The sequence below is a fragment of the Octopus sinensis genome, linkage group LG3 (genome assembly GCF_006345805.1).
Source record: "Octopus sinensis linkage group LG3, ASM634580v1, whole genome shotgun sequence".
NCBI lineage: Eukaryota > Metazoa > Mollusca > Cephalopoda > Octopoda > Octopodidae > Octopus > Octopus sinensis.
This window is the reverse complement of record NC_042999.1, coordinates 128,082,391-128,108,768: the sequence shown is the minus strand read 5'-3', so window position 1 is coordinate 128,108,768 and position 26,378 is coordinate 128,082,391. Positions and strand designations below refer to the sequence as shown.

Here is a 26,378-nt window from a genome sequence, read left to right as displayed (position 1 = left end):
CCACTTTCGGATGGTTTTCTCTTGTGTGCCACCGGCACTGGTACCACAAAGATACAAATTCCATTGATGTTCACCTATTTTGATTTGTTTTGCCTGCCATGCTGGCATGGGTTGAATGGCTTGACAGGAGCTAGCCAGGTAGAAGACAACACCAGGCCACTGTGTCTGTTTTGGCATGGTTTTTACAGCTGGATGCCCTTCTAAGCACAAACCACCCCCACAGAATGGACTGAGAGCTTTTTATGTGGTACCAGCACAGGCAAGGTCATTTTACAATCCACTTTTCCATGTTTGCATAGTTGGATGGAGCTTATTGAGACAGATTTTCTATGCTTGGTTGCCCTTCCTGTCACCAATCCTATTTCCCCATGGCTAGACATGTTTTGCAAGAATATTAGTAATGAATGATATTCATTTATAAGTCATATTATATCAAGACAAAGACACACACACACACAACAGCCTTGGAAATCGACTTACAAGGTTTTGGTTGGCCTACAGCTATAACAGATGACAATTGCCCAAGGTGCCACACAATACAACTAAATCCCAAACCATGTAATTGAGAAACCTTATCTTTTACGTGTTTCATTCATTGGACAGGAGTCATGCTGGAGCACTGCCTTCAAGAGTTTAGTTGAATAAATCCACCCCAGAATTTATTCTTTAGGTCTTGGGCTTATTTTATCAATCTCTTTTGACAAACCATTAAGATACAAGGATATAAACAAACAAACACCAGTTTTCAAGTGCTGAGGACGACAAACACAAACAGAGACACATACGTGTATACATAAAATACAGCAGGCTTCTATACAGTTTCCATCTACAAATTCACTCTCAAGGCCTTGGTCAGCCTGGGGTATGTCCAAGGGTGATGTGTAGTGGGACTGAACCCAAAACTATTTGAGTGCAAAGTGACTGACTGGCACACACAAATACATACACACACACACACACACAGAGGTGGAGTAAAAAGAGAGAAAAAGATAGAGTAAGAGAGGAAGAGTAACAGAAGAGGGAGTAAGAGAGAGAGAGAGAGAGAGAAAAAGAGAGTATAAAATCTGCAACAAACTGGAACACACACCTAAATAGTGTCATACCTAAACTTTAAATGCAAAACAAAAATGTTCAGTTGATAAAGACCCTAAAGATGTCTTTTATCTTTTATGCTATGTAGGTCTTAGCTTGGAACAGCCTGTTGAGCAAACTGCCATCCATTCTATGATGGCAAATGAAATTCCTTTTAAGTGTGCAACAATGCCAACATTTTAGGTACCATTTTGGAAATAGATGTAAGAGAAAAGATTTCTTCCACACCTACCTTCCTTACCCTTCTTTCTTGTATTCAGAATAAAAAGTTCCCATTCCCCCACCGACCTACACACACATGCATTTATATATGTGTGCGTATTTATATATATATACATATATATATGTATGTGTGTATGTTTATATATGTCTGTGTGTGTGTGTGTGTGAGTGTGTGTAGACATACATACATACACACACATATATATATATATACATTTACCATTGCTGCTAAATAGGTAATGATGTTAGTTGACACTCTGTATTCCATGAGGTAGCTGGCACATAGTTCTGATGTCATTAAACATTGGACTTGTGGCAGTATCAACATTATGTGGTGTAGTATGCAGTAAATGCAGGCTGTTAATCTACTACACACAAGTTCTAGATGTTGTGGTAGCAACAATAATTGGTATCATGGAAGTAACAACAGTAGTAGCAGCTGCAATTGTAAAAATAGAAAAAATACTATTTCCTCAAGGCATATACTTAGTGCTAAGCTGGGGAAAGGTGATACAGTATGTAACTGGTATTTATTATACCAACAGTAGGTGGAGAGGGGAGATGGAAGCTTTTAGCTCATGCTTGGGAGTATTACATATAAGTTGGTGAATTCGAAGAGTCATTAAAGCTTTGGAGAGAACACTTTGCAGCCTGTATTCTGATTCTCTATGTTCTGAGTTTGAATCTCACAAAGGTCAATTTTATCTTTCTTGCTTTCAAAATAAATAATGAACTGGAATTGAGTTCTCTCTCTCTCTGATCCAGCTACATTACACCATGAGAAGGATCAGGAGATCACTTAAGATGTCCCTTTCTCCAGAAATAGGGAAGTATTAAGTGAGGGGTTAGCAACTTCTCACAGAGAAAACATATACTGCTGAAATTGTCTTAGAATAGCCTAGGGTGCAGTACAGCCTTACTAGGAGATTTGACTATTTCTAGTTGACTGAGCAACCATATAGTGAATCCCTCATTAACTCACAAGATATTTTGAAGTAAAGATATTAATGGAATGTATAAGAACTATACATTTATAAAGTCTCCATTGGTCAAGATTAACCATGCATCTGCAAACACATGCACAGGCCTGGCAAGATTTTTTGAAGATGACTAGCAATTATCAATAAATGCAAGTCTCTTTCTTTTCCAAGCCACCACTTTTGATTGGTACTTACATACATACATACATACATACATACATACATACACACACACACACACACACACACACACATATATGGACAAGCATATATGCATACATATACATGCATACATGTCTACATTCACATGTCTACATATGCATACCTTGCATATTTACATACAAAGTGACAGATACATAAATACACACACACATTACATACATATCCACAATGGAAAAAGTGAAGGAGAAATAAACAACCCATTAAGTTCAAAGCAAGTTCAAATGCTTGCGATGGCAGGAACCATGCTATAAAAGATGACATAGTATTGTTAAACAATGAAGTGTCAGAAAAGTTTTACAGTGATAAAATAATTCCTTTCTCTTGAGTACAGATGGGGACCTTGTAGTCAATATGCAATAGGAGATCAAATCACTCCTTAGCTGCAGGAGACAAAAGTTGCCTCCCAGCAAAACACTAAAAATATCTTTTCCTGTTGCAATCAGGGTTAAGGTGAACTGCAAAGGCCAGCAAAACAAGTAGAAGGTGGCCATAAACAGTCTACTACCATCAATTATCTTAGACTTCTTGCTTTTAGACCAAAGTATTTCACTGTCAAGATCATGAAGAAATTGGTACGCAACAGCTCCTCTAAGCAGAACTAAATCACACACAGGTATCTCTTGGATCAGGCAGGGCAGCCTTTTTAAAGAAGTGGTCCATACAACAGAGCTCATTGTCAGGTGCGCCACATTACTAAAGAAATTCAAGGTAATTTTTCACTAGGTGTTCCTGCAGGCCATAGCTTGTTTGTCCGTGATTGCCCTAGATTATAGATTGTGAACTTGTGCCTATATGAAAAATATTTGAGGATGGATGAGGACAGTTGCATAAAGTAGTGCTGATCACTTAAGGAAGAGGGAAGTTGTAGAAGAGAGAGACCCAGGAAGACATGGGACAAAGTCTGAAGGCTGATTTCAAAATGATGAACTTTATGAAGGAGATGACAAAGGACCAAGGTATGTGGTACATTGCAGTACTTGAGAAGATCCAACCACCACAGCAGAATTGAGATCCTAAAAGCAAGGTTAAGTGTCATGTAAAAAGCATTGGTGTGGGTGCTGGTTCCACATAAAAAGCATTAGCATTAGGAAGGGCACCCAGCCATAGAAACTAAGCCAAAACAGATATGAAACCTAGTGCTGCCCCAGGCCTTACCAGTTCCTATCAAGCCATCCAAGCCATGCCAGCATGGAAAACAGACATTAAATGAAGGTGATGATGATGATGATTTCCAAAATTCTCTTTCTCCCTACAATTTTCTTGTTGCTGATACACAGATTAAATAATATAAACATTTTCTGACTACAAACAAGAATTAATATCTAGTTTAAACCACTTAGTATAATTTAGTATTATGTTCCACATACAGGCCTATCCTTTCAGGTGCCAGTGCTACATAAAAAAAGTTCTGTGCTGGTGCTGTGTAAATACACCCATGCCAGAGGCACATAAAATGTACCCAGTACACTCTGTTAGATGGTTAGTGTTAGGAAGGGCCTCCAGCCTCCAGTCATAGAAATCATGCCACAACAGACAATGGGAGGCTGGCCAGCTCCATGTCAAATCATCCAACCCACACCAGCATGGAAAGCAGATGTTAAACAACCACAATGATAGTAATGGTGATGATGTCCACATATTCATATTTTCTGCACAATTTCTAAACATGTTACACCATCATTTGTCGTAAACCACCATTGTTTTGCATTTACTTAATAAAACAATATTCAAGTTTACATATATTGCACTGTTCAATATAGTTCTTTAGTGTCTTTTCATAATTACCATCATTGTTAATTCATTTTCTACGCTGGCATGGATTGGATGGTTTGACAGGAGCCAGCAATCCAGAGGACACCGCCAAATTCCAGTGTCTGCTTTGACATAGTTTCTACAGGTATATGTCCTTCTTAACACCAACCACTTTGCAGAGTATACTGGGTGCTCTTTGTGTGGCATCAGCTCTAGTGAGGTCACTAAGCAACTCGCAAACCTAGGCACCTCAACTGAGGGAGGGGTAGTACTGAGAGAGGTGGCTTTATGTCGGGCGACGAGAGGTTACAGGGAAAGAAACAGATGTTTTGTAGTAGAGTATAGATGGTTGTGAAGAGGTGTACCCTCAAGTTACAAGAAGGTGAATATACGAAAAGTAGCCCTAGGAACTGGAGAGGATGAATGAGTAGTAAGTTTGCATGAGGGTGAAAGTGGCAGATGGATAGAGATGGTGAATGCAGTGAATGGTGAACAGGGATGGAAGCAGGTCAATGGTGAACATCAGTTAGATATGAGGGGGAGGGGAGGGCAACAGAAGGCAGCAGATATAAAATGTGGGTAGTGTATGAGAGATGCACAGTGCAAGGGACAAGGTCAGAGGTACATAGGAGTGGAAATAGTGGAAGATGAACAGAGGTAATAAGGCTACCATTAGCAGAATGAGAATGTGTACAGGGGAAAAGTAGAGGTGAAAGGGGATAGAAATATTCAGTGTAAAATAGGGTGGTAAGGAATGATACTGAAAATGTGGGAGACAAAGGAAGTGGTCCATCATGTGCTGTTTAACTAACATGTTAATTACATCATCATATTGTCACCAACACTAGGATTCTCACACCTAAATGGATAACAAATTTAAATAAGACATCAGAACAGTACCTAATAACTATACTAAATAACCTACAAACAAAATTACTACAAGTATGGACTTAAATACAACAAACAAAATTCTCCGAGTTATTTCTAATGATTAAGTCAACAAATGGCCTCTATAAACATACAGGTTCTGTGATATCAAACATTTAACCTATATAGTCAGATTCTCCCCCAAATTAAACAACATAGGTCCAACCTAATTAAATATGCACAATCACCCACCATTAGCCTAGCAATTATCTAAAAGAGTGGTATTTCACCATTCTCTCTCTTTCAACACACATATACAAATATCCAATATATACATACATAAGTATCTACACAGACACATATACAGTCTTACATACATACAAAAATAAAATTCTACTGTAGTGAGTATACGTATTTATAAACACAAACCAAAACCAGTGTACCTCTCTCTCTTTTGAATAGCAGAGAAAAAGGAGAATGAATGATAAACATGAAAATAAACACAGAGACAGAGCACAGTGAAAAGAGAGTGTTTATGAGAATAACAGCAATTCATTAATACAAACAGTTTGTTGTAAAACAACATTTATTGGTTAAAATCTATAGATATGTTCTATTGTTCATTATAACAATGAAACAAAACACTGTTGGGGTACGAATAATTTAATACTGAAACTAGCTGCCAAGAAAGAGTTAAGTATGCAATTTGGCCTATTCAATTTACTTTGGTCACTAATAGGGGTAGGCATGGCTGTGTAGTAAGAAGTTTGCTTCTCAACAACATTGTTCTAGGTTCAGTTCACTTGGGCAAGTGAGTTCTACTATAATCCCAGGCCAACCCATATATGTGTGTGTGTAAATATATATATATAATGTCTGTATGTGTATGTCATTGTACTTGGTACCACTTGACAACCGGTGTTGGTTTGTTTACATCCCAACAAGCTTCTTTCCATTTCCATCTCCCAAATTCACTTGCATGGCATTGGCCAGCCTAAGGCTACAGTAGAAAACACTTGCCCAAGGTAGAGTGCAGAGAGATTGAATCCAAGACCACGTAGTTGCAAAATCAACTCCTTAACCACTCAGCCAACATTATGTTTACATTCATCATAGCATAGAGTATTGGCTTAAAACCTATAGATATAGTAGGTGCAAGCATGGCTGTGCAGTAAGAGGCCTGCTTTCCAACCACATGGTTTCAGGTTCAATCCTACAGTGTGACACCTTGGGCAAATGTCTTCAACGATAACCGCAGGTCAACAAAGGCCTTGTGAGTGGATTTGGTAGTCAGAGTCTGAACAGAAACCATTGTGTGTGTGTGTGTGGTGTGTGTGTGTGTGTGTGTGTGTGTGTGTGTGTGTGTGTGCGTGCGTGCGTGTGTGTGTGCCTTTGTGCTTGCATTTGTCCCCCAGCACCACTCAACAATTATTATTGTTTACATCACTGTAACTTAGCAGTTCAGCATAAGAGATCAACAGAATAATAACTGGGCTTATATATAATAAGTACCAGAGTTGATTCATTTGACTAAAAGCCTTCAAGGCAGAACCCCAGCATAACCACAGTCCAATGACTGAACCACGTCAACAATAAAAGATATTTTATAGTACATTATAAGCAATGAAACAAAAAGCACTATTTGCCTATCAATAACTTAATATTCTTCAAGAGTGATCCCCAAAGTCAAACTCTACTGATTTGAATAATGCTAGATATATTTAGACAATAAAATGTAGACTCTGACGTAAGAAGAATTAGATTATCACAGCTGGAATATTTTTAAACATAGACTTGCCTATCAGAACTGCCTTGGGACTAAATAAGAACATCAACAATAATTATGAAACCAAAAATAAAAGATTCTAAATACAGAATTATCTGCAATCGACCAGAATTGGAAACTGTTTCCAAATTTACAACCTCTTAAATATGATAGCATATATGGAAACACACACAACTACACACATGCAAATATATATAGGAGAGGAAAAAATATAATAAGGCAGAAAGTAAATTTTAATAAAAATGGGTGTATGAAAAATTAAAAAAGAAAAAATTTTATTTAAAATTTTTAATACACCCATTTTTATTAAAATTTACTTTCAATTTAGCATTCTGCTTTATTATAATTTTTCCTCTCCTATCATTTCTCCACGTGCAGTTAACACAACCCCACCATTTACTGACTTATATATATATATATATAAGAGGTGGTGTAGCAATATCAAAGGAAGATTAACAGAGAAAATAGTCTTTGTGTGTGGGAGATGCACAGGTACAATAAACACTAGAAATATTTAGAAAATAGACTCCATTAGACTCCATCAAAGGCCAGGGGGAGAGGGATACCTAGAAGTAGTTGATAGCTTTCGTTGCCTAGATTGATCAAGAGAGCAGTGGAGGTGGATGCTCCAAGAGAGTAGCCTGCTAAAATAAGAATAGGCTGGGCAAAATTCAGAGAGCTTCTACCTTTTAGAAAATTACTATTTGTAAATCTCACAGTGAGAGATATTCAGCAACAGTACTTTGGAGTAAATTTGCCAACATAACATGGCAGTCCTGGTTTGTTGGCAACAAAGGGCCTCTACCTCAGAGTGAAAGGCAGATTGTATGATGCCTGTGTGTGAAGAACCATGCTACACAGCAGTGAAACATGGGCTATGACTCCAGAGGACCTGCAAAAGCTTGAAAGAAATGAATCTAGTCTGCTCTGCTGGATGTGCAATGTCAGTGTGCATGTACAATAGAGTGTGTCTTCAGACAAAAATTAAGCATAAGAGGCATCAGATGTGGTGTGCAAGAGACACAACTGCATTGGTATGGTCATATGATGCATATGGATGAAAACAGCTGTGTAAAAAAGTGCTAGTCTGTAAATGTGGAGGGAACCTGTGGAAGAAGCAGATAGGAAGATATGGGGCTTGGTGGTGAAGCATTATCTTTGAATGTAGAGTCTCACAGAGGTGATGACAAGTGATTGTGACCTTTGGCAACATGCTGTACTTGCGAAGACTCATCAAGCCAAGTGAATTCATAGTTGTGGCTGGTGCTAGTGACATGCAACAGCACCCATGTTGGTGACATAAAAGCACCCATGCTGGTGACACTTAAGAGACACCCACTACATTCTCAGAGTGGTTGGTGTTAGGAACGGCAGCCGATATAGAAACTAAGCTCAACTCAAATTGGAACCTGGTGCAGCTCTCCAGTTTACCAGTTCCGGTCAAACCATCTAACCCATGCAAGCATGGAAAGTGAGAATTTGATGATGATGATATATAGATATATATTTCCATGCATGCATGTACATACACACACACACACACACATACATATATGCATATAAATATATACAGCCATGCATATTCATTGCTTCCCAACCATATGATTCTGGGTTCAGGCCCACTGCATGGCACCTTGGACAAGTGTCTTTTACTATAGCCTAGAGCCAACCAAAGCTTTGTGAATGGATTTGGTTGACAGAAACTGAAAGAAGCCCGTCGTGTGTATATATATATATATAATATATATATATATATATATATATATATATATATTGGGTTGGTGCATAATTATTGCAGCTTTTTCTCAACAAATTTTATTCAACAAAAACAATAACAACATGTAATAAAAACATCTTTAAATGATTATTCCAGAGCATATTCACCATCTACCTCAATTACTGCTTCCCATTTGCTTGGCAGACGGTCAGACCATCATTTAATGATGTTTTTGTTAAATATTGTTATTGTTTTTGCTGAATAAAATTTGTTGAAAAAAGTCGCGATAATTATGCACCAACCCAATATGTATGTATGTGTGTGTGTGTGCCTGTGTTTCTCCCCCACCCACATAATCGCTTGACAACCAATGTTGGTGCGTTTACGTCCCCGTAACTTAGTGGTTTGGAAAAAGCGACTGATAGAATAAGTACTAGGCTTACAAAGAATAAGTCCTGGGGTCAATTTGTTTGACTAAAGGCGGTGTTCCAGCATGGCCACAGTCAAATGACTGAAACAAGTAAAAGAATAAAAGAATATATATAAACATACATAGAAGCATGCATATTATGTATGTATGCATCAATGTTAGCATGCATGCATGCATGCATGCATGCATGCATGTATGTATGTATGTATGTATGTATGTATGTATGTATGTATGTATGTATGTATGTATGTATGTATGTATGTATGTATGTATGTATGTATGTATGTATGTATGTATGTATATGGTTGTCAACTTGATTTCAAGCCAAAACACCTTCTAATTGATGACATATACCTGTAACAGGTTTTGTAACTTTTCTACCATGAACCCTCAGATGATTATCTAGGACTGATTTTGTTTTAAATTTGTGACAAACGTAGCACAAAATTTTTGTTTTAAATTTTTTGTGACAAGCGTAGCACAAAACTTACTCAAGAATTTCATAGACAGTGGCTCCACTCTTGTGCATTGCTACCTAGATACATAAAAGAATTCACTTCATCAAGTCTGGTCTCTTGGACTGAAGCATTTGGTTTTATATATGACTCTCTTGAAATCGATGAAAACATCACCTTTAGTTTTCTTCAGGTTTATTTTAAGTCCCAAATTTGTACAGGTATAGGGGCAAAAGAGGTTCAGAGGTTCATTGTTTTCTGCATATCTTGTTCTGAATGAAGCTTAAGATCACTATTATCAGCTTACAATGAATAATAAACTAGAGTTATAATAATATTTGGCTAAGCATTGAGACAATTCAGACTAAAAATTTTAACTGCAGGATAAAAGCAGACAAAATTGTCTAGATCACATTCATGAGCAATTACTACTGCAAAAAACCCCACAAATCCAAAGACAGTGTGACACTAATTTCACTAGTAACAGTAAAATCTATACTTAGCTAAAAGCAATATGATCACCAGAATACGAAGCTTGCTTCCCAACCATGAGGTTTTGGATTCAATCCCACTACACAGTATCCAGGGCATTCTATTATAGCCCCAGGCCAACTAAAGCCCTGTAAGAGGATTTGGTAGGCAAAAAGTGAAAGAAACTTGTGTGTTTGTGTATGTGTATTTGTTTGTACTTTTGTCTGCACATCACATGATGGCTGTAAATGAGCTCCACCATCATAAAGGCATGGTTGTTCATTTCCAGTCTTTTGTGAAAAACATATCTAGCTACGGGGAAATACTATCTTGCTTGGAGACAGGTGAGGGTTGGCAACAGGAAGGGCATCCAGCCATAGAAAATCTGCTTCCACAAATTTTGTCTGATCCAAGCAAACAAGAAGTGGACATTAAATGAGGAATGATGAGTAAAGAGTTTGTGAACAGATCAATCAAAGTGCTGTAAGGGAGATTACTTCTTTATTGTAATCATTTAATCTTCAACCAGTTTTGACAATAAGTATTTCAGTTGATTGATCAACTGTACTATCTATCCATACTGTATTGTAATGAGACTGATTGAGTACTCCAAATACATCAGTATTCTTAGTGTAATTCTCAAACAGTATCAATGTGACAAAACAGGGCACTTTGAGTTACAGTCAGTCCATATGAGAGATTTTCACACAGTTTATATTTACCCAGTTTAACTTGCAAGGCTTAGGTAAACTCAAGATCATTATAAAAGTCAAGTGTCCAAGGTAGAAAGATCAAATCAAACCTGCAACATCGTGAGTGAGAGGCAGATTTCTTCTTTTCAGCCATGATAACTATTTTTTTTTCTTTTTTAAGTTTAGTCATCAGAAGAAAGGCAGAACCCATGACTTTATTGCAAGTCTTCTGAGACTGGTTAGGGAAAAGGAAGGAGAAACCAGAAACCTAGCCAGAATACTTAAAACAATATGGACTTTGTTAAAGATAGTCAAGAACCATGTGACAATATTAAACCAGCTAATGGCTTAGGTTTACCAAAGATACAGTTCATACAATGCCCTTCCACAAAGTTTACATCTACCCAATTTCACTCACAAAGCTTGGGCTGACCTGAAGCTTCAGTAGAAGATACTTGCCTAAGTGTATGGCTTAATGGATAAGGTCTTGAACTCATTATCATAAGATTGTGGTTTCGATTCCTGGACTGGGCAATGCATTAACACTTCACTTTACATTGCTCTAGTCCACTCAACTGTAGAAATGAGTACTACTAGTGGAGGTACATTACTTAGAGGTTAGGGAATTGGATTCTTGATCATAAAATTGTGGTTTTGATCCCCGGACTGGGCTGTATGTTGTGTTCTTGAGCAAAACACTTCATTTCATGTTGCTCCAGCTCACTCAGCTGTAGAAATGAGTTTAACCTGGAGAGGAATGGGCTCCACCAGGCTTTCTTGCTCTAGATATGCTGCATCGTCCCAATGATTCTCAAAGAGTTAAGGGACTAGTTGTTGCTTGCCTAAGGTGCCATCCAGAGGAATCAAACCCAGAACCATGTGGTTTCAAAGTAAACTTCTTGACCTCGTGATCATAACAGAAAAATTGACAAAAGCACATTAACTACTTACATATTGCTATGGATTTTAATGTGTTCTTGCAATTACTGTTATTAGGTCACACTATAACTGGAATATACTGGTTTGGAGCTAACCTTTTGTTACACAATACTACATATCACTCCTTGGTCTTACTGAGTTTTAAACAAATGTGTCAAAATTTGATTTCAATGACAGTAATGAGCTATAAGTACCAGCTACACATGAAATATATCAGACTTCATATCAACTAATGCTAATCTCTTACCCTTTTGAAATTAACACACAAGTTTGTGGCTGTAATGTGGAGTATTATTTTTTTTTAACCTTTCTTTAACAGTATCTTATCTTCACTAGAGTCAACGGTAGACAATAAAGCTTATAAGTTTTTGATGCAGGTCAGTCAACCTGTCTGACTAGATATGTGTTTAAAATTGTTTCAATCATTACTATCTCAACTATTTGGGATTACATTGTTCAATGTATACCTTTAAATAGTAGTATGTGTGATTTAGGAAGATTTAGTTATTTTTTCTAGCAATATGAGTTTCTACATAAAGGCTCCCTCATTGGTAAAAACTATATGAATGAAACAATTGGAACAATTATTTATAAGGGTGGATATAAATACAATTGTAGATGGAGTATTTAGAGAACTGGAACACTGACCTAAATAAATAAAAACAACACACCATGTACACATCCAACATTATTTATTAGATCATAAAGGTGACGAGCTGACAGATTCATAAGCAAGTTGCTTAGCAGTATTTCTCCCTGACTCATTACATTCTGAGTTCAAATTCTACCGAAGTTAAATCTATCTTTCATCCTTTCAGGGTCAAATTAAAGTACCAGTTGAGCACCAGGGTTCACATAATCAACTTTCTCCTCCCCTCAAAAATGCTGGCCTAGTGCCAAAATCAGAAAGGATTATTTATTAGATCATATTGAGGCTAACCCCATGACATGGTGTGCTTATAAACTACAGGCTAATCAATGCCTTATGAGTAAAATTGGTAGACAGAAGCCTACACACACATATATATATAGTGTGTGTGTGTGTTTGTGTGTGTGTGTGTGTATTTGCATTGTGTTTGTCACTCTATCTGTCTTTGCTTATGTTCTGGAACTTAGCAGTTCAACAAACAGATTTGATAATAGTAAGCACTAGACTTTAGAATATGAAGTTTGTGACAGAACATGGATGTAGTCTAATGACTGAAACAAATAAAAGAATTATAGAAAAAAATTATTGATACTACAACAATGAAACTTCTATATGAAGCAGCTCACTTGACTTGCTAAAGTTAACAATCAAATCCCTTAAGTTACACCTAACTTATATTAGATAATATAGTCAGACAAATGTAATTCCAGAAAAAAGATGGGTGACCATGGTAACAATGGCTTTGATCCTTATAAATTTGGTCAACCAGAGCCAAATTGGGGTTAGTCTACAACAACATACAGACTCTCGTTCATTCATTTCCTTCAATCTACACCAGTGCGTGAAAGCACATGGTTTAGTGGCTAGGGTATTTACCTCACAATTATAAGGTCATGAGTTCAATACCTTGAGCAAGACACTTTATTTCATGTTGCTCCAGTCCACTCAGCTGGCAGAAATGAGTAGTACCTGTATTTCAAAGGGCCAGCCTTATCACACTCCATGTCACACTGAATATCCCTGAGAACTACATTAAGGGTACACATATCTGTGGAGTCCTCAGCTACTTGCACGTTAATGTCACGGGAGGTTGTTCCATTGATTGGATCAACTGTCATCATAACCAACAGAGTGCCAGTAGTAGTAGTAGTAATAGTAGTAGTAGTAGTAATAGATCAGTGTTTCCCAGCATGGGATACACCCCACCAGTGAGGCCTGGGAAAATTGTGGTGGTTGTGGTATCCAATTTTTTCGGTTTTCTTTTCTTTTTTTTTTCTTTTTTTGTGGGACATGGAATTGTGAAAATCTTTTTTACACCACAAACATACTACACCTATACTCAGCCTAGCCATTCCAATCCCTCCAGCCAAACATACTCTGTGAAGACTGTTTGCTACAGTATAGTGCTATTCTAATGCCCTAGTGTGGATATTTCTTTAATCTTAGAGCATTCAGATTACTCTGTCAAATATAATTCTTATTTATTCATCTTGTTTTGAATTAATCATGCACTGTCTCATAACCTTGATATATCAATGAAGTGATAGTTTATTTTTAGAATTACATTGTAGGGTAGGTGGGAGAAACCTGATCTGGTCAGTCTGAACATAAAACAGGTAGAATATTTAGGCCAGATATGGCCAAGATTTTTCTAGAAAGCTATAGCGGGTGCCTGGAGGTAAAAAAATAGGTTGCGAGACACTATTGTACATAAATTCTCTTATATTTTCACATACACTTTACTCATTATGACTGACCCACCCAGCCCACCTCTTCCATAACCATGCATTAATTCTTTATGATTCTCTCTCACTCTCTTTCTCTCTTTCTTTCTCTCTTTCTCTGTCCTTCTCTTGCTCGCTCTCTCTATCTCTTTCTTGCTATCTCTATCTCTCTCCCTCTCTTGTTATCTCACTCCCTCTCTTGCTATCTCTCTCCCTCCCTCTTCCTCTTTTGCTCTCTCTCTCTCTCTCTCTTTCTAGTTCTATCTCCTTCTCTTGCTATCTCTCTCTCCTCCTCTCTTGCTCCCTCTCTAATTCACTCACTTCTAAATACACAATTACACATTCACATTTACTTAGAATTTTCTCATTCTCTCTTTCATTCATTATTTCCCTCTCCCCCTTCTCTTCTTTCCCTATATGCTACCTCTAAATTACACAGGCTGTGCTTTCTCTCTCTCTCCCTCCATTTCTCTCATGCATAGATAAACACATAAATGATCAAAAACTTTAATTATCAGCCTTTATCATAAATCATATTCTACACACTACATAACCCACCATATCTTTATTGAGGTGGTGCTTACAAATTACACAGGAAGAACACAAAAGGAGTGCTATCTGTCAACAATAGCCTCTCTCCCTTTCTCCCTCTTGGTTTATTTCCTTCTTACTTTGGACGTTACTGTGAGCTATTAAGTTATCATACAATATCATTTTACAAATGAATATTTGGTTACATATTCAGTCAATAACTCTTGTATAAATAACAAATTCTGCCTTTCATCCAGCACTGAGGATCATTGAAGATCATCAAATCACTCCATTAATTTGAGATTAGTTACATCATCCCCTCACCTTCACGTGCAGATGCATGTGTGTGTGTTCATTTATTCACTTTTATGTCCATTTTTCCATGCCAGTATGAAGCAGATTAAATTTACGCAGGCAGGTTTACTACAACTAGATGCCTTCCTGTTGCCAATCCTTACCTGATTTCCAAGTAAGCTGGTCCTCAATTATTGAAAGCAACACTATGAGATTTTTGCTTAACAGAGACTATAAGCAAAGCTATATATTTTCACTCAAATAGTGTTCATGAGTAGTGACATCCTCATGCACACACGCACACACATGAACCTATCCACAAGTAAAATGAGCAAGATAATGAGCTGAGACAAACAAATAATATGAGTTAGACAAGTAAACACATGGTAGAAAAGGGAAATGAAAGGAAACTGTAATAGTCAAAGAATATGCACAATTACAATAATAATGCTAAGGAAAGAATAAAAGAGGATCTAAAATGTTAGGTTATATTCTTTGTCAAAGAAAAAGAAAAAAGTGATAAGAAAAGGAGGAGAAAAGAAATAGGAAGAATACCAAAGTTTTATATCTATTTACGTAGCAGACAAGGTATGAAAAGGATCAGAAATAAAGGTACAGTCTGGATCACAGAGTAAATGTAGGGAGAGAGCAAGAGAAGGTGAAGGGAGAGAAAGGAAGAGAGAAGGTAAGTGTGTGTGTGTGTGTGTGTGTGTGTGTGTGTGTGTGTGTGTGTGTCTCTCTTTTGGTTTTGACATTGGATAACAGTTGTAAATGAGTGACAATGTCATACAGGTAATGTAATTTTTTTCCCAATATTCTGCAAAAAAAAAACAAAAGGCCTGGTTATTGGACCTTACTTCGAAACAGATGAGGGTTGGCAAATAAGAAGGGTATCCAGCCATAGAAAATCTGCCTCAGTATAATCCATCCAACCCAGATAAGCTAGGGACAGGGGATGTTAAAATGATGATTATTATTATTGTTGTATGTATGCATGTATGTATGTATGTATAAATGTATGCATACATATATGTATGCATGTATAAATGTATGTATAAGGACTCACTGCAAAGTTAACTGGGGTCCCTCACAAGTGTAGAGACTTAATGCCAATTTATGTATGCTGTGGCTTTTATGAAATGACCCCATTGTATTGCTTTGCCTAGTGACCTATATATTACACTGTTAAGACATCCTGTACAGTTATTGCCAAGTTTGGTGTCAGACAAAAGGGTTGATATGATGAAGTCAAGGAGACTTTTGCTGAGAGTTCTGCAATTTTTAAATATGTTAGTCAGAAAGAAAAGATAGTACCCATAATTGTTTCAAGGCAACCATTGATGATACTGATATGGGGAATGCTGATCCTGAATATCTGCTGGTATATAGCAGTAGTGTAAAGATAATCAGCCCCTATGGTTTGATAACCTATGTTAGATATTTGGTTATCTAACTTAAGAAGCTGAAATGCTTTCTTATCTGTGGAGTTATAATTTCATTTCTAATTCATTATAAATGCCTAAGACTCTAAATAAAGACATTTAATTGATATCTGCTCTAAAAAAGAAGAAAAATAGTAAACATTGCAAGGAAGAAATATTTTTGATTTATGATGTAAAGTATATCACAAAAGTGAAGGGTGCTTTTTTTTAACTATTTCTTTTTAGTTATTTTTGTTGCTGTTGTTGCATAGTCCAATTTAAATTTAGTTATAACATTAGAGTTAAGAAAATGCCTGGACACAATTCAGTTCTGTGCTAATTATGATGCACAGAATAATTCAGCATAGGCACAGGCATGGCTGTGTGGTAAGAAGCTTGCTTCCCACCCACATGGTTCCAGGTTCAGTCCTACTGTATGGTACCTTGGGCAAGTGTCTTCTACTATAGACTTGGTAGACAGAAAGTGCATGTGTGTGTGTATGTACATACATCTTTGTATCTGTGTTTGTACCCCCAATACTTCTTGACAACCAGTGTTGTTTTGGACCAATAGAATAAGTATCGGGCTTAAAAATATAAGTACTGGAGTTGATCCATTGGACTAAAAATTCAAGGTGGTGCTACAGTCAAGTGAATGAAACAAGCAAAAAATAGAAGATAAAAGATAATTCAAACTCTGATGGTCGTGACTGGATCATATTTGATTATAAGATTGCCTGATCAAGATTTGACCTGGGGCTAAGCTATAAAAGTATTAGCAACAACAAATTTAAAAAATGCAAGGCAAGGCTTAGTGACAGGAAAGCTGGTTATATAATCCTGACATCAGTATTTGTTACAGCTTACTCTTAGACATGGTGTATCATACTCAGATTATCTGATTTTCTGAGTGACTCTAAATTTGATGAATTAACCTATTCAACAGAACATGACTAACTGCCTTAGTTCTTATATTTTAAAAGAGCATATATATGTGGTAGGAAGTTTGTTTCCTAACCACATATTTCTCATTTCTGTCCCACTACATGACACCTTGGGCAAGTGTCTTCTACTATAGCCTCAGGCTAACCAAAGCATTCTGAGTGGATTTAGAAGACAGAAATTGAAATGTATACATGGAGCTGGCCAGATTAGAGCAGTCTCAAGAGTAACAAGCCGAAACTGCTAGGACGATCTGGTACTTGACTGAAAATTGAAAGCTCTGAATGACCCATCCTTGTTTTTTCCTCTCCATTTTTATATCATCTAACTGTCCGAATGTTTTGTTGTCACCTGTTACGATCTTGTTCCATTTTTTATTTAGTTTTTATACATACATACATACGTGTGTGTGTGTGCCTATGTGAGTGTGTCTGTGTTTGTCTCCCACCACTGTTTCACAACTGGTGTTAGTGCGCTTATGTCCCAGTAACTTAGCAGTTCAGCAAAAGAGACTGATTGAATAAGTACTGGGCTTTCCAAATAATATAAAGCCCTATGGTTGATTTATTTGACTAAAATTCTTCAAAACAGTGCCCCAGCATGGCTGCAGTCTAATAACTGAATCATGTAAAAAAAAAAAGATATATTCTTACATCAGATTTTAAAAAAATAAATAGCAAAATATAAAGGGAAAATGTCAGAATCCTATACTAAGCAGTTCAAATAGAAATAAAAATTTTGAAAAAATATTTCTGCATCATGTTGTTTAACCCCAGGGTTCATAGGTATTACAAAGCAGATCTATCCTATATTTTTTTTAAATCTATAACTATGTCTGTGTAATTTCTTTTTTAAGATAGCAGAGTGTGATTTGAGGGAGCTTGGGCTACAATTTCAAACAGGTCAAGTGACCACAATGAGACTTCCCTTATTTACTTGTCTGTACAAGTTTAATTTGGAAGGCTGAATAAATTTAATGATTTTCAATAATATCTAGTGTAAATGTTTCATAATGTTAGCATTTCAACTATGAAAGACGGGGCAGTATTTATTGATTTTCTTTTGACAAGGCCAATTTTTATGTACAAAACCATTGTAATCAATTGAATGGGCCCACATACATTACTTTTAACTTATTTTATTGACCTTATAGAGATAAAAGACAAAGTCAATTCCAGAGGGAATTTAAATTAATAACTGCAAATCACTGAACTAAAAGTAAAGATCCTATTCAACTCTCACGGCTTTCTGTTACCTCCACCACCATCACCTTCATAAAATACAAATATTGCCAAAACTACTTTGAGTCGCCTTTCTGGAATTCTATTGAAAATATTTAATAATGGAAAGAAAGAGTGCTGACTGGAAAACCGAATAGTTATATTTCATTTCAAGAACATGCAAGAGAAAGGAAGATCAAACAGAGAAAGAAAACAGCTTACTTGGAACAATTGGATTTTTCAGTCACATATTCTTCATTGTTTGATAGCATTCCAATTTCAGAGAACTTTTCTGTTTTAATGTAGAATCCTTTAGGTAGCTCGTCCCAACTATCAAATCGGATTCCACCACCAAGAGAATATGACCCTTTCGGACAGCGCAAACATTCTTGATTGCCTTGGATATCAAGGTACTGACCAGCTTCACATGTATAGGCTGAAAAGGAAAATAACTAAATAAATAAAATAGGACAACATAAGTTATCAATCTTGGTGGTGGTGGCGGTGATGATGATGATGATGATGATAGTGGTAGTGACAAAAGAGCAGAATTTTGCAATAGTATTCTGTAAGTAAGTGATTGCCAAACATTATCTTCGTTAGAGTTGAAATCTTTTGCTATGTCTATCTCCTGTTGAAGAGTTTCCATTCCTCAGGAGCAAAAGCCTAGAAAACTCAATTGGTCATCTCATAATCACCATGGTAATCTCTCATTTTCTATACAAAACCTGTTCACATTTATATTACATTCTATTAGCGTTTACTAGTTTTTAGAATGAAAATCTAAAGCAATCAAAATGAATAAAACACTTCAATGATTCTTTTGTTTGCAATATTGGAAATATTTGCCAAATTTAACTTCATACAAAAGAGGAAAATTCAGAATCTATTTATTCCAGGCTTTCATCAAAGAAAATGTTGTAAAGTACACACTGTTGATCAGAGTAGATTTTTCAAGTAAGATAAATTAATTTTCAAATCTATTTTTAAAAACTGATCATTAAAACAGCATAGAAAGGAGAATTTCAAAATTAGATTTCAATTCTGCCATTCTTCTGCATTGTATATTAAAGCCAGCTCCTCCTCTCATTTCAGCCTTCTTCCTCAATTTTATTAGTTTTTATTCATCATTATCACCATTATCATTTAAGAACTGTTTTCTAAGCTAACATGAGTTGGATAGCTTGACAGAGTCTAGAGCTTTGGCAATGTTTCTATGGCTGGATACCCTTCCTATTCACTTTACAGGGGACACTGGGGCCTGTTTTTGCAGCACAAGCATTAGTGAGGCAGCCAAGTAACTTGCAAGAAACATAAAGAAAGGAAAAGGCTCTCTCAACTGAGTTGGAGTGTATTTGAGAGAAGAGGAGATGGCTTTACGTGAGGTGTTGAAGGCTAAAGTATGCCAGAGTGACAAGGCAGATGTCTTGCAACAGAGAAGATATGCGGTTTCCCAACATTATGCAAGAATGAGCGAGAGCAACAGGAAGACAGATAAAGATAGTGATGACTGTGTGCCAGAACACAGGTTTTCTTAAGTTTACTATAACATATGGTATGGAATAAATGATACTGTGTGGGTAAGTAGATAAATTAACGAATAAAAATGGTAATTATAATTAGCACTGTAAAATGAGGTTTAGATTGTGCCAGATTGGAAAACAAGAGTTGCTTATCTGCACATTTTCTCTTTTCTGACTTCCACTTCATAAAGCAAAGATTGTAAATATGAGGTAGGGAATCTGAAGAGATCTAATTTATAGGGGGTGGGGGGAGCAGAAGTAATATTCTCATGTTGGCAAAAATGGCGAACAGCAAAACACTATTGCTGCCCTGTTCCCTAGCTAAAGGTGTTTATAGGTGCTTATTTGGTTTAATGAACAATACTACAAGTCAGACCCAGGAAGGCGTGGGACGAAATGGTGAGAAAAAATCTTCAGACACTGGGACTCACTGAAGAAATGACATGGGGCTAGGAAATGTGGCAATTTGTTGTACTTGATAAGACACGTCAATCTAATTAAAATCACTGTCTTCCACATATACAGGCTTATCCTCTCAGGTGCCAGTGCCACTTTAAAAGCATGTCGGTGCTGCATTAACGCACACATGCCGGTGCTGTGTAAATGCACACATGCCAGTGCTGCATAAGCACATGCATGACGGTGACACATAAAAAGCATCCAACACACCCTGTTAAGTGGTTGGCATTAGGAAGGGCATCCAGCCATAGAAATCGTGTCACAATAGACAACTGGAGTCTGGACAGCTCCATGTCAAACCATCAAACCCATGCCAGCATGAAGACTGGACATTAAATGATGATGATGGTGAAGTGAATTCTTATCACTTCTTTATATCTGAATTCCAGTTGAAAGAGCGTGAATTACAAATGGAGATTTCTCCAATATTGAACAAACATAGAAATGAAGAAAATAACAAATATTGCTTTCACTCTAGATATCAGTGCAAACGTAGTGGAGTGGTTGAGGACAATCAAATAAACCTTCACAAATTTCAGAATAGAGGTCAACCGAACAGCTCTTCTTTAACCCTTTAGTGTTCAAATTACTCTGTCAAATGTAAAACTTATTTATTCATATTGTTTTGAATTAATGATGTATTTGTCTCATAACTTTGAGAGTTTGATGCTGTTATTGTCTATTTTTAGGATGACATTATTGGGTAGGTGTGAGAGGTTAAATCAGACCAGTTTGAACATAAAACAGAAGAAATATCTGGGCCAGATATGGCCGGTTTAAATACAGGAGGGTTAAAACTGTAGTTAGCTTTTAAGTCTGTTCAGAATATATTCCCATATGAAAGTAAATTACTATTTGTTCTAGATCAATGAATTAAAAACAGCAATTGTTCAAATTCATTTCCTTTCTTTTTTTTTTTGCTTTAAAAATATTACCATCATTTAATAGTAATGAAAACAGATTAAGTTAGAGGTGATGATCTAGGATCAAAATCAAGAATGTTTTAAATCTGTTTTCTTTTTTTTAACTATAAAATGAATGTTGCACTACAGGTGTAACCAAGAGTAATTCTAAATAATGTAAAACTGGTGAAATAAGTTCTTACAGGTGCTTGACTATTTATTGCTTATACAACTTACTAAGTTTGTCTCTAACCTTCGTAGGCTGACTGAACACCGAGGACATTGACATACGCATATAAAAAGAGACACACATACCAGACAGTCACATAAACACAACAATATATATCTTTTTACCTTTTATCATAAACTTGTTTCAGCCACTGAACTATGTTCATGCTGGGGCACAACCTTGAAGGGTTTTAGTCAAACAAATCAACCCTAGTACTTATATTTTAAGTCTGGTACTTATTGTAGTTGTCTCTTTTGCCAAACCACTAAGTTACAGAACAAAAACAAACAAAGGTTGTTAAATGGTGGTGGGGCTAAACACAAGCATAAAGACACACATGTACATACATATACATATGTATATACATGCATATATATATATACATATATATATATACACATTATATATGTATGTATATTGTATACATATGTATATGCATATATATATCTACACACACACATATATGTATACAAGTGTGTATACATATATGTATACATGTGGTGGGTTTCGAGACAGTTTCTGCTTTCTGCCTACCAAATTCACTCCCATGGTATTGGTCAGCCCAGGGCTATAATATGAAACACTTGCCCATGTGCACACAATGGGACTATTCAGGAATTACATGACTGCAGCACTAACGTCTTAACCACAGTCATTGCCAACATCTATAATATTTAAAAGAAAAAAAAACAAAGAAAAACACTTTAGTTTCTTTAAGTTAACTGTGGATGATAACAATCTGTGAGAGCATACAGATAACAAAATGTACAGTTCAGTGAAGACCTTTCATAATAATTTCACAAAACAGAACAATATCTTCTACAGAAAAAGAGATATTGATCATTTTTTTGCTTTTTACAATGAAGTAATTCCCAAGCTTCAAAAACATGCCTCTCTTTATTTAGTAGTGCAGAACAACTATGCCAAATAGAAGACCATGCTTCAGATATGAGTATAGCAATGAATAGAATAAGAAGCCCATTCTTATGATGAAGCCTCAGTCTGCAAGAAACAGCAGTCAGATCTCTCTCTGAAATCATATCTTACTTTCTTAAACAACGAACATATCAAATAATGTAGACCAACATAACCCTAAAACAACAAAATTGAACGCTTTTAATTATAAGTCTGCTCAATCAGGATTCATCCAGGATGAAACAACAACAACACAAGCACAGCAAGACCAACTGATGGAATATATTAAAAAGAGTATATTCTAGAATATATCCTAGGACCAGATAGCAAAAACTTGTCTTTGGAGTTACTAAATTCGGTAGATAATCCATTTCTCATCACCTGTCACAATTTGCTTTAAAAAAGGCGTGTTTTCATTCCATTTATAAAGCGAATCACAGATGGAAATGCACTCCAAAAGGTTCTTCTCACTCAACTCATGTGGTACCCAGTCATCATAGCGATTTGTGTACCCAAGCTTTACCAGGTGCTCATGAATGATGGATTTTGAAAGGTTGAGGCTTTCTGCCGGTTCTTGGATTGTGCAACGTGGGTTATTCTCAATTGATTTGGTCATCATCTGTAGTGGATGGTCTGCCTGATCGCTCTTCATCAATAAGGCTACGATCTCTGGCTCAGAACATTGTGAACCACTTCTGTGCAGTTCTTTCAGATAAAGAAACATCACCGTAAACTGCGCATATTTCTTTGGTTGCTTGAGAGGCATTTTTCCCTTTACGGAAAAAGAAAAGCATCAAGTGCCGAAAATGATCTTTCTTATCTTCTGTTTTAAAGGGTTACAGAATTAACACAGGTTATAGGAACATAAACCTTCTTCCACGAAAAGATACTTAAACTGTGCTCTAAATGGAGGTGTAGTCAAATCCTATTTTATGGACTCAACCATGTTCTAAAACAAGTCGAAAGGTAAGCTACTATAAATCAGCACAAACTTTCCAGACAAACCAATATTTACACACATATATATATAATATAAATCCAGTGGCAGTTCTACACACATTTTTTTCATCTTGGATTTACATTTCTGAAATGTCTAATTTAATTTAATTTAATATAATATATATATATATATATATCATCATCATCATCATCATCATCGTTTAACGTCCGCTTTCCATGCTAGCATGGGTTGGACGGTTCAACTGGGGTCTGGGAAGCCCGAAGGCTGCACCAGGCCAGTCAGATGTGGCAGTGTTTCTACAGCTGGATGCCCTTCCTAACGCCAACCACTCCGAGAGTGTATATATATATATATTATATATATATATATATATATATATATATATACACATTATACATATTGAGTTCTTATTTCAGTCTAAGTTGATTGTTTTGATGCCCTCCATAAAGTGGTTTATGATCAGAAGGGCATCTAACCATAGAATCCATGCCAAAGCAGAATGGAGTTTGGTGCAAGCCTGTAGCTTTCCAGCGCCTATCAATCCATCCAACCTATGCCAGAGTAGAAAACAGTCATTAAATGGTAATCAGGAAAAACATTTATTATTAAGTATGTGCATAAATGTACCCAGCATGGCTGAAATCTAATGACTGGAACCAGTAAAAGCCCAAGAGGAAGTATAGTGTCCAAAAATGTTGCCCGTACATCTACAACCTAACTTTGACTCCGACACACTTCATTTGCATCTCAGCTGTGAGAACTTACTTGGAGACAAATTGTACTGAGATAACAATTTAGTAATAGTGAAATATACTTACAACAGTCTTTTCCTCTAGTAATATTATTAGGCGTCCCTCCAGCACACTTGTCTGGTTCTGGGACAGAAACTCTCCACCGTCCTCCATACTGATCACACTCAGTGTACTCATAATGAAAGTCTTCCTGCAATGACAAGTAAAGTAAATGAATGACAAGCAATCAGTCAACAAAAATATTATCTTATTGTTAGTTATTGCAAATTTTAAAAGTTTCCATGAATGTTGACATTTCTGTTTATAAAGGTAAGTTAACAGATACACATCACCAACATAAACAACAAGCAGTTAGAGAACTTCATGGAGGCTCCAACTACAAACAGCAGCCTAATTTCCCCTTGAATTACACCCTAATATCTTACAAAAGGAAAAAGAAAGTATAAAGACACACTGAATAATGTGATCCTAGATACAATGAGTCAGAAAGACTAAAAATGTGGGATGATCATGACAGGTTCACTTGATTAAAACTGACCTGGGGTTAAACAACAATAATAGGTTACATAGAACATGATTTTTCTTCTCCTTATTCCTAATAACTGTACTTCCTCACCTCTGCGGAATGACAACATAATTGTCCTTACATTAAACTTCTTAAACATGATCAGAGTAAACCTTCACTACTATCAGACTTATCTCAAGAACAGAATGAGTGGAAACAAACATTTGACAACACTGTATCAAGAACTGGTTAATACAGAGTAATTTACAAGAGATTATAGTGTCTTTAATTTATAAATAATCAAACTACACTACTGAAACTGAAATATATGTTTATGCAAAGCCTATGTTGCCGTTACACTCAAGCCCAATGGTATACAGCTGGATATCTAAATATATTTTATTAACACCAGTTATTTAGTCAAGTTTCATTTTATCGTTTATTTTTTACTTGTTTCAGTCATTAAACTGCAGCCATGCTGAGGCACCTCCTTCAAGAATTTTTTAGTTAAATTAATCAACCCCAGTACTGTTTTTTGTTTTTTTTTTTAAGCCTGATACTTATTCTATTGATATCTTTTGCCAAACTGCTAAGTTACATGAATGTAAACACACCAACACCAGATGTCAAGTGGTGGGGAACAGTCAAACACACACACACACATACATACAACAGGCTTCTTTCAATTACTGTCTACCAAATTCACTCACAAGGCTTTGTTTGACCATGAGGTTACAGTAAAAGACACTTGCCCAAGGTGCCATGCAGTGGGGCAGAACCCAGAACTATGTGTTTGGGAAGCAAGCTTCTTACCACACAGCCACATTATTTTGGGGATATTCTCTTAACTTCATTTGCTTCCTTTTTTTTTTAAGTTCATAAGTGTCCAACAGAATTCAAAATTTAGAAAATAAGTGAAGGCATGAAGCTTGGAAAACATATTTCAGTTCAAAGGAATATTGCTATGACATTGGTGTATTGACATCTACAGAGATCAACAAGCATTCATTCAGTATATAGCAGAGATTAAGTCATGTCATAAATTATCCTAAAGTACAAAAGATTAGTGTGTTTGTTAAACTGATGATGTGCACAGATTTTCAATGATTATAATCGGTCAACCATACCATGATCAGAGTACTCAAGTCATATGTAACAGATCTAAGAATTAAAAGGCAAGTCTAATAAGATACAATAGTCTAAGAAGAAACAATAAAAAGATACAATAATAAGAGCAATGATTTGTATGTTGTCACCTGAAACAGAGCATGGATAGCATACACTTTATGTTTTAGAGAAGATTTGAATCATAAAACACACAACTAATGTAGAACAATTAAGAACTGTGATCTGATGCACAAACATAGGTGGGATGGATTGATTGACTGAGTGGCTAATTCCTTCAGTGCATAGTGAGAAGGTATATTATTGGGAATTAAAGAGTAACAGAAAGGCGAAATGAATAGATGAAGTATTCAGAAATAATCAATGAAGAGCAACACAAACGTTTGCAGTAATAATGTCATGGAGCAGAGATGGATCTAATGTAAACATGGATCCAATCTAACTATTAAGTGTTGATAGGCATTGTGTGGAGATACAGTTCAGCACTGCTAGCAGCAGATTACTATATAACTGGCTCATACTTTGTAAGCTTACAATGTGGAGCCCCCAAATCTTATCTACAGATTCAACTTGGAAAATACTTGAACTCAAGCAGGTTAGA

General features: G+C 36.2%; 1 protein-coding gene across 4 annotated transcripts in view; it reads right to left on the bottom strand.

Moving 5' to 3' along the window:
* LOC115209287 (endosome/lysosome-associated apoptosis and autophagy regulator family member 2) overlaps positions 1-26,378 on the bottom strand; it is a 129,414-nt gene that overhangs the window by 58,345 nt on the left and 44,691 nt on the right. For all 4 annotated transcript variants that reach the window (XM_036501295.1, XM_036501297.1, XM_029777615.2 and 1 more), the window contains 2 exons: positions 24,214-24,337; positions 18,629-18,842 (listed from right to left, as the gene is read on the bottom strand). In XM_036501295.1, the coding sequence (XP_036357188.1) occupies positions 18,629-18,842; positions 24,214-24,337 (338 nt within the window). The remainder of the gene's footprint in view (positions 1-18,628; positions 18,843-24,213; positions 24,338-26,378) is intronic.